General features: G+C 39.1%; 1 protein-coding gene across 2 annotated transcripts; it reads right to left on the minus strand.

Annotated features, from left to right (window-relative positions):
* Positions 1-3,900: 3,900 nt before the first annotated feature.
* LOC111245980 (uncharacterized) lies at positions 3,901-8,792 on the minus strand. Of its 2 annotated transcripts, none has more exons than XM_086980934.1 (5): positions 8,569-8,792; positions 6,515-6,599; positions 4,862-5,208; positions 4,432-4,730; positions 3,901-4,035 (listed from the first exon to the last, which is right to left on the minus strand). In XM_086980934.1, exons 3-5 carry the CDS (start codon positions 5,136-5,138, stop codon positions 3,976-3,978), a joined length of 636 nt encoding a protein of 211 aa, XP_086837060.1. In that variant the 5' UTR covers positions 5,139-5,208; positions 6,515-6,599; positions 8,569-8,792; the 3' UTR covers positions 3,901-3,975. The 2 variants fall into 2 exon arrangements, with proteins under 2 accessions (XP_086837060.1, XP_086837059.1); XM_086980933.1 differs by lacking the exon at positions 8,569-8,792 and adding an exon at positions 7,880-8,019.

Below are 8,792 nucleotides of genomic sequence, written 5' to 3' on the forward strand. Positions count from 1 at the left end.
TCAGATCGTGAGAGATGGCATGTGAGAAGTCTATCACCGTCTGGAAAATCTATCCAGATTTCGCCCCCCACGGATTCTTACCTTCTCCGAACATTGGCAGGCAAAATTCGAAATCGTTGTTTGTGTCCGCCGAAAATCTCAAAGCCTGGCTACTTCAACATTAGATCTGAAATTTTCAGTGAGAAGGAATCGATAGATTGTTGAAACGGGAAGAGCGTGGAAGATGATGGAAAATTAAATAATATATTCATTTGTTACTAGAGTTAAGATGGAATGCTACGTTTATGTTGGAGTAATGTTGAAAAAACCAACATCACTCGTATAATCCAACTCATATATTTTCTTTTGACTAATGTACGTTGGTTCTAAATTGGACATTTGGAAACCAAACTAAGTACTTCTGAAATCAAACGGGACACGTCCTTGGCCTAAATTGATGTTTCTGAAATAAGGCATTCTTTAAATCAATGTCATATTGGCTAACGTCAGCTGCAACCAGATTTGGTACTAAAAGATCGTGATGAGTGAATAGCAGACCCGACTGTCAGATTTTTAGTCTTATAAGGGCACTTCTGACGTTTTCCTGATCCTTTAAACTCTAAACTATCTTTCAGAAGGAGTTTATCAAGGAGTCCACAACTTTTTTTTAGTTTACTTACAAATGTAAGGTAGTGTGTGATTTCCCGAGTGACGATAATTGCAGTTATCTAGGTGAAAGTATATTTACAATATTCTTCGTATTGATTATCGTCGCATTTAGAGACCTTTGGAGGTATAACGAGGAGTAATAACGAAACTAAAAGTCTTAACTGACATGTCAAGGAGCTTATGCTTTTCGAGTTAGACTTTGAATCCAACGTCTTTAATTCTTTTTTGTTATGTTATAATTTTTTTGTTATGTTCTATGATGGTGGAAGTACTCGCTATGATGTTATCTAAATAAGCAGATACGCCAGCTAACTTATCAATGAATCCATTCTCTTTTAGATGATAGTATGGGCTGCTTTTATTTTAAAATGGAGTCGATTGTACCCATAGAGGCCTTTGGGATCACCCATTCTCAGTAGTTCCTACGATTTGTCGTCGATTGTAGTCTGTAAATATGCCCTGCAAGATCTATGGTCAAGAAATATTTTCCACCATTAAGTGTAGTAAAGATGTTATCTGGCTTTGGTAGTAAATAATGATGGTCTTCTTGGGACCGGTGAAAAAAACCTACGCCTAACCCAATGTCACTGTTGACTACCCCACTGTAACAGCATCTGAAGTAGCGCGCGAGCGACTGTGTGACAAACGTGAATTTTACATAATTGTTCCTTTTGTTTTGCTATTTTAGATAGAATGTAGTACGAAACTCGGTTGAAGCTAATATTTTTCTTGCTCTGGATTTCATTCGAAAGTAAATTTTTACTTTAGTGCGTTTGGCCAAAAGTTTGCGAATATGTCTGCCTTAAGTTATTTATCAAGTTCTTTCTTAGTTTTCTAAGGGTAATACCATTCTCAACTTCTCAACTGTGTCTCGGGGTACTCTTGACCATAGCTTTTTACATCGTACAAAGTAATATATTGTGGTCAACGACACAGCAGTTATCTCGGTAGTGGTTGTTACGTAGCTCAAGCAACAAGGTTTCTGCGTATGAGTTGCACTTGGTGAATGGTTACAAAGGATCAGTGGGAACCTTACTAGTTTATCCAATGTATCTCACAATAAGATCAGGTCTAATATTTTGTCTTAACTGTATTCCTTATGCTATATCTTTACGGTTTTATACATTCTACTAGAAGCTTTATCGTTATTGTCTACGTCTAGTTTTAGTATTTAGATTTTTATTAATGAAGTCGACCGCTGCAATAACAGGCCCTTCAGGGCTCCCGTAGTAAATTGGTCGAATCGTGTGTTTGGGCATGTTCGATCTTCGCGGATTCCGACGAAAATATCTACTGTTGGTATTGTTGTTGTTTGGTACCTCTAGATGGTATTCAAATTTTATCAGACTACAAGCCTACATAAGGCATTTGAGTCCTTCATTAGGAAATCCGTGCCATTAAACGAGGGCGGATAATTTCACCGGCGTACCTTTATGCTGAAACCGTTCGAACACGTCATCTTGAACAACATGTCCTTTCTACAGCTTAACGACCGATTAAGGTAAAAAGTATCTTTAAATAACTTATCGCGCCACCGCGACTCACTTGGGCTCGAATTTTTAGTAGTATATGTAAACTGTAGTGTTCGAGGAACATCTCGTTCAATTTTTAAAGCTCACATCGTATCTTCTCCTCTGTGCTAACGAGGAACCTTTTTGGTGGCATGTTAATTTTCGAACACCAGGACATTTGTCACAAGGTTCCTCCCTCGTTGCCGTTATTACTGAACTGTTGGTAGGATCCGCGTGACCCTATCGAGGATAGTTATAGATTTTGAGCATCAATTGCCATTTTCGTATTTCGTAATAGCAGCAAAAGAGAAACTAGACCTCGTCATTGAATCTGTGGTATCTATGGCTAATATATGTAGGGCTGGATCGATAATGGCATGAAGAACATAGCCCGATAGTGTTCTAGCTGTACTAACCAATCTAAAAAACCAACAAAAACATCTATTCAAAGAATAGTTTATGGCTGCATGACATTTTAAAACTTTTATCTTGCTAGTACCCTAGATACGAAAGTGTTTTGGAGTACTGTCGACGCATAGTCCGAATGGTCTGAGTGATTTTCGTAATCGATATACAACCGTCACTAACGATGCCCCGAAGTCACATTACGAACACTCCGAGATATTATCAGGTCGTGCACTGTCCCACAGCGCAGCCGAACTAATAACTTTCACAAGAAACGTAACACAAAATGACTTAAAACGTAACTTGAAAACATGATTCAAGAACACCCAAATCGGTCACTCGGACAGGTCCTAGCATCTGTCGAAATTGTCAATCCTCAATTCATTGAAGGTAAAAGATAACCGTTCCTGAACGCGATGTGAGGAAGGCCATCAACGCCTTAGTGACTTCGTATTATGCCGATCAAAAATGCGCCGAATCACACGGAAAAAATTGCATGCCACCAGAATACTCCTCTCGAGACGAATTGTAATTCTGTACACGATTAAATGTATGCTCCCTTTTCTATGCCTACCATGGCCGACGTGAGACTTCCACACTCTTCCAGTTTATTCTTCAGTGTTATTGCTTGCAGCGCTAAACAGCTGCACAAAGTTAACGAGAGTGATCTTTATCTAACTAACGTCAGTTGTCATTTCGCTAAAGCAGTCTCCATTAACCTTGAAAAGCCAATGCACGAAAAAACGCTGATGATCCGTGCGTACATCAAAATGTACCCAACACGTGTAATTCAAATGGCCAAACGACATTGTTCCGTATTGCAAACGCGCTTCGAGCACGTTTATGTAACTAACAGTGAAATAGATGGGCCTACAAAAACAACCCTGTGTATTGATATCGATTATGTACGTTCTCTACGAATAGTCGTGCATACGTTCTTTGATTCCGCTAAGTAGCTAGCTATTAAGCACAGAACACCCAAATCGATCCACTGGGATTCTCCGTATTACGGGACAAAATTCTAACCCACATGAACCGTTAGGCAAATCGAAATCCGTCGAATTATTGAACGCTCGTAGGTACGCGAGACAAGTGTCGAGTAGGTGTGGGTTAAAGCGATTACCTACTTTACAACAGATATGACTTTCCTATGTACGGTGAACGCTCATCTAGCGTTTTCTTATGTGTGCATTGTATCTGAAGAATTATATTTTTTAACATCTAAAAAGTCCGAGTAAAGGAGGATAGAAACCGATGGCAGAAAAGCGACCAGATAGAGACGGAAAACAAGGGGAAAAAATAGCAAATGAACGACAATAAAAACAAGAGGTAGACATAAAGTATAGAAGGATTTATTCGCTGACTCTTAGTGCATCAGTCCAGTGAAGCCCAAGTGACCAACTTCGTACCGCTATTGTTTAGTCGCATATCCTGGTCCGGTCAATAGTACCCAGCGTTTTGGTACGAAGCCCTATAGATATTCAGGATTGAGCAACTTGCCCTCATATGGTAAATGTAGCGTTTCTCATAAAGAAAAAAGAAACACTCCTTTAACAAATCCGTGCATTCAGTCACAGTTTATTAGAGATCACAAGAGGTATTGGTACAGACGCTGGAAAGTCAGACAAATGGTAGCACTAAATTCGATTCATAGATGTTAATTTCGATATTTTCGGCATGGCGTCTAAGCTCTCGTTAACGCAACCGATAATACAGAAGCAAGCTAAAATTAGACCTACATGGATAGCATCACTATAACACAATCCGTTTGAGAAAATCACTCGTGACCCTAGCTAAGCGGTGCCGTATTTTCAACCTTCTGACGTTTAGGTCGAATTTACAGAAGAATAAACTTATAGTAACTTACTACGAGCTTGATGAGGTCTCCATCGAGTGGAAATAACTTTTTCGTATTGAAAACACAACGAAGGCCGCATTCGTAGAAATGCAATAGCATATACGGTAATACCGTGTACTTTTGCTGGCGATGTCGTATGACAAACGAGTAATTCTGATTCATAAAGCCGTTTATAAATTTTTTCAGAAGAACAACAGCCTCATCCGTTGTTGTGTTTGGTGATGCCACTAGGCTGTTATCAAACGGCGAATAAAATGCGTAACCCATGTTTAGCAATACGCATGCGTGTCTTGCTAAATTAACAAGACCTGAAACATAATAACTAATTAGTATACATGGCCGGAAAAAATGATAAAAACATATATCACACCGTACAATAAACCGTACTATCCATAACCACTTGTATTATGATAGAGTAAAACTTTGGAGGGGTGTTCACCGAATGCGGGGAAGTCGTATTTAGTAGCGAAGTAGACGACCAATTTCGAGCCACACCTGGCGAATATTTCGGTGGCGTATTTTCGAGCCTTCACCAATTCGACAGGATTGAATTCGCGCAACGGCTTACATGGATCGAAGCTTGTCTGATAGTACGATGAGTTCCAATTGATTGCCTTGGGTCCTTTCGGTTTCTTCGGTGGCCGTCTAGCAGGGTCGGCCATCATGCACAGCAAGAAAAACTGGACTGCTATTGAATACCATTCGATGATACGCATGGTCGATACAAACACATCAAGGTGACAGTTTTCAATGTGGGCCACTTGGTTGGTGTAGCTCCCTGTAAATCTGCCAACGTAGGAAAGACGGAAATCATTAACGTTAGATTTATACAGCTGTGTCGAGCATCAGGTATTCATTTCATTACGATTATCCAATTAGTGACTCTTGAATGTGTCTAACTTAGGGTATGTGTGTCCATATGTAGTAGGTTGGAAGAGGCCTTTTTCCCCCCTAAGAAAGACAACAGCGTCTCATTCGAATCTCAGCCACAAATCAGTTTCGCAGGTGCTTGTAGCCATTGTCTATCTCTCAGCTTATTTATTCATTTTTTCTCATCAGGAATACTTTAGAGTCTGGTGTTGAAGAACCTACCCGGCCATGCTTTCATCACTTTTAAATGTACGGCCAAAAGTTACATTCACCAGTGATCAGAATAAATGATAATCTGCCAGAGTGAGGCCTTGATGATATAATGGCCGTAAAGGAATCTCAAGCTCAGGCTCTCTCAGGGCGGCTTGTGCAATCGTTGCCTTACACAACTTCTTGTAAATGTGTGGTCGGATACTATTATGCAAAAGGACAAGCTCGTCTATGGGGCCTTTTCTGTTGGGTAACTCTGTTGTAAGAAATACAGGTTGACCGTCCCATTCTGTTCAAACATTTTTTAGTGTATAAGGCCCTTCCAATTGCACCAAGGGCAAGTCATGCTCCCTTTCAAAGAGACACTTGGCCTAGTTCTGGACTTAGATATGTCTCTTAGAGTTATTTGTTCCTTTCTCCATCTTACCAAATATGCCAATTATGTCCCGTTTTGCCAGTCGATATCAGCAAGGAATCTCGCGTTTAGGTTGTGTGTTCCTCCATGCGGTTACACGATTCTCAAATGGCTATACCTTTAATATATTGCGTCTGATATAAGTTGAAATGGCCGAAGTGACGAGCTGGATTTGCGTTCAATTGTGTAAGCTGAGCCTGCTAATTACTTTAGGTATCATCGCCGTGACAAGATACTTATGCGTAAGGACAAGCGTTGCTTACATATCCTACTTACCATTTTCCTACGGCGTGACAAGCGCAATTTTTACTTCTCGTCTTTTCTAGATAGATATTTTCTATTTCCTTCTGAAGCAATACTTAACTGCAGTGCCCGATGTAAAAGTCGAAACGTTTATATTAATATCCTCTATTCAGTATTCGTTAATTGTTTGTTTTGTTTTTTCCTCGTTTCTGACCTCCTTCTCATATTGAATTTTACATTTTCTTAACTTGTAAGCTATTTTAGTAGCCGCTATACATTCTCGTAGTTTTTACCTTACTAATGTCTTATATCTTATAAGGCACTGAAATTTGCTATGGATGCCATAAACACTACCTTTTGCTTACAGAAATTACAATGTTTGGATCTGGTGTCCAAGCGAAACACTATCCATTGCACAGCATAGAAGAAAGACCGTACTCTTGAATACGACATAGAAAAAAAGAAACAAAGAGAAATAAAGTTAGCAAAAAACAAAAACGTCGTGTCAAGCCAATAAAATAAAAAAAAATTAATGATTAATCAAGCTACGACTACCCTATCTCGTTTCCATACTTTTTAACCGCAAATTGTGTGTCCTCGTAACAAGCTTAGCATTATGGATTGAATACTAAATCACCGGACAAGCAACGGTCACTGTTATAGACGTGTCTATCATATACCTGCGCTCATTGTACTTACACTGTAGATTACCTTTATTTAATAATAGTCAAAAAACCATTTTTGGTATGTCACGTGAAATATTTGTTTGAGACTGCGAGCGACGAACTTCATTGGTCTATTTCTTTTTAGCTATTCGTGGTATTGAAAGCTTCACTCCCCTTTTAATTGAAAAGGTTGAAATATAGAAATGCCGTATAAGACACATCATGCAGCATACATATTCTAACGGTGAAAACACACAGGCAGGTATATCGAAAAATTCGTGTGCAGCACGCTTTTGTTGATGCTAAGGGCCAGCCGTCGCCGGTGTCAGACGTAAAGCTTACAAAGTTTATTTCTAAGCGTATCAGCCAAACAGAAAGAAAGGTACGGCATACGAAAATAAGCGCAGTTGAAAAACGATAGTATATTATCCATATTACAACCCATAAATGTCATTGCTACCGATATTATAGGATGGTCCCTTCGCTTCCTTTCTAGTTGTCATTTACCTACTATAATAAATGTTCATCAATCTTGAATCACTCTTAAGCTTAAACAAGGTATTGCTAATCGCTTCAGCCAAGCCATCACTGATGCTCAGCCCCTCTGTTGAAAGGAAAAATGCAGTAGAAAAATCTCTTTTCTACTGCATTTTTCCTTACGACACATCCAAGTTTAATTCAGGAGCTTGGAAAACAATCAGCACGATATTAATGCTAGACAAAGGTCGTCTAGAAAAAAATCCCTATAAAGAGATGTTTTATACCGACAAAATGCATCGCGATAGATAAAGTCTAATAATGATGGTCCTACGACGCTACACAGTTGTCAAAATCAAGGTAGGTCCAAGCCAGGAAACCCAATAGCTAGTGGGAAATATCGGCAGACCAGAATAGAATACTACATGTCCTAGTCACACAATACATACAAAATTACATATCGATAACTTCCCTTGATACAATTATTCTACGTTAATTTTAGCAAATTATTATATGAAGTAAGAGGTAAAGCGCAATCAGTATTCTACACTCGAGTCACCACAAACCCTGTACTTACATCTATCTACCATAATAGATACAATTGCACCTCATCCTTGTAGAAGTAATCAATATCTAACTAAATAATATCTCAAACTGTACACAGTTGCACAGAAAGATGATGATCTATGCCTGTTCGGCGGTAGGGCCATAGGAATCATAGAACTTTGGCGTTTGGTATTTTGTTTCTGCGCATCATATGGATACAAATAAATGACTAATCCTGAAAAAAAAAAACGGTCGAATGGCAATAGAAATATTGCGCAGATAACGACAGGCCTGATGAGAACAGAAACACAAGTGGCGTCTTTAGGTGTTAATATGAACGATACGTGACGTCCAGTAAAACTTGATGGCTCTTCCTGTATATGCCAGTTGCCTGTGTTGAGCAGCCAGTAATCTCGATTCGTGAATTCTGTCTAGTTAGTGAGGGCCCACAGAGGCACGACTGAAGTGTTCGCTCGATGACGTTCGAAAATTATGGCTTATCGCTAGAAAATCCTCTACATACCGTGAGGACTAAGTGACCGGTCAATGAGTTTTTCTACCTTATTTTTGTTATAATAATAATCAGAATAACCATGGACGTGTCAGTGATATCACTGCATTTGCTGCATTGATAATTATAACCGTCACTTTTATTAGATTATCACAATTTTTACAGTAGTTCTCTCTTTGTGAATACAGCAGTATTAAGGCAAAGCTTACTAATTCATGACTGCACTTTGGGCACGGTTAGCTTGACAAGATACTCGCACGTAATCTTATTATTTTAACATATAGAAAATCATTGCAGACCCCGTAAGCGTCTAGAGTCTGAGTGATCATTTCACTATCTAGTGATGAGAAAATTCTATTTCTCTTTACGTATCATTTACTCTAGTTCACTGTTGTCCAATGCCGACGGCATTTGTGCCCTGAAATTGTCGGCC

Source organism: Varroa destructor, unplaced genomic scaffold (genome assembly GCF_002443255.2).
Source record: "Varroa destructor unplaced genomic scaffold, Vdes_3.0 BEIS01000002.1, whole genome shotgun sequence".
Classification (NCBI taxonomy): domain Eukaryota; kingdom Metazoa; phylum Arthropoda; class Arachnida; order Mesostigmata; family Varroidae; genus Varroa; species Varroa destructor.

Coding starts and splice junctions, on each gene's coding strand:
- LOC111245980 (XM_086980934.1), bottom strand. CDS start 5,138: ATGCGTATCATCGAATGGTATTCAATAGCAGTCCAGTTTTTCTTGCTG. Junction 4,731..4,861: donor ATACGACTTCCCCGCATTCG/GTGAACACCCCT, acceptor ATTATGTTTCAG/GTCTTGTTAATTTAGCAAGA. Junction 4,036..4,431: donor GAGACCTCATCAAGCTCGTA/GTAAGTTACTAT, acceptor GAATATCTATAG/GGCTTCGTACCAAAACGCTG.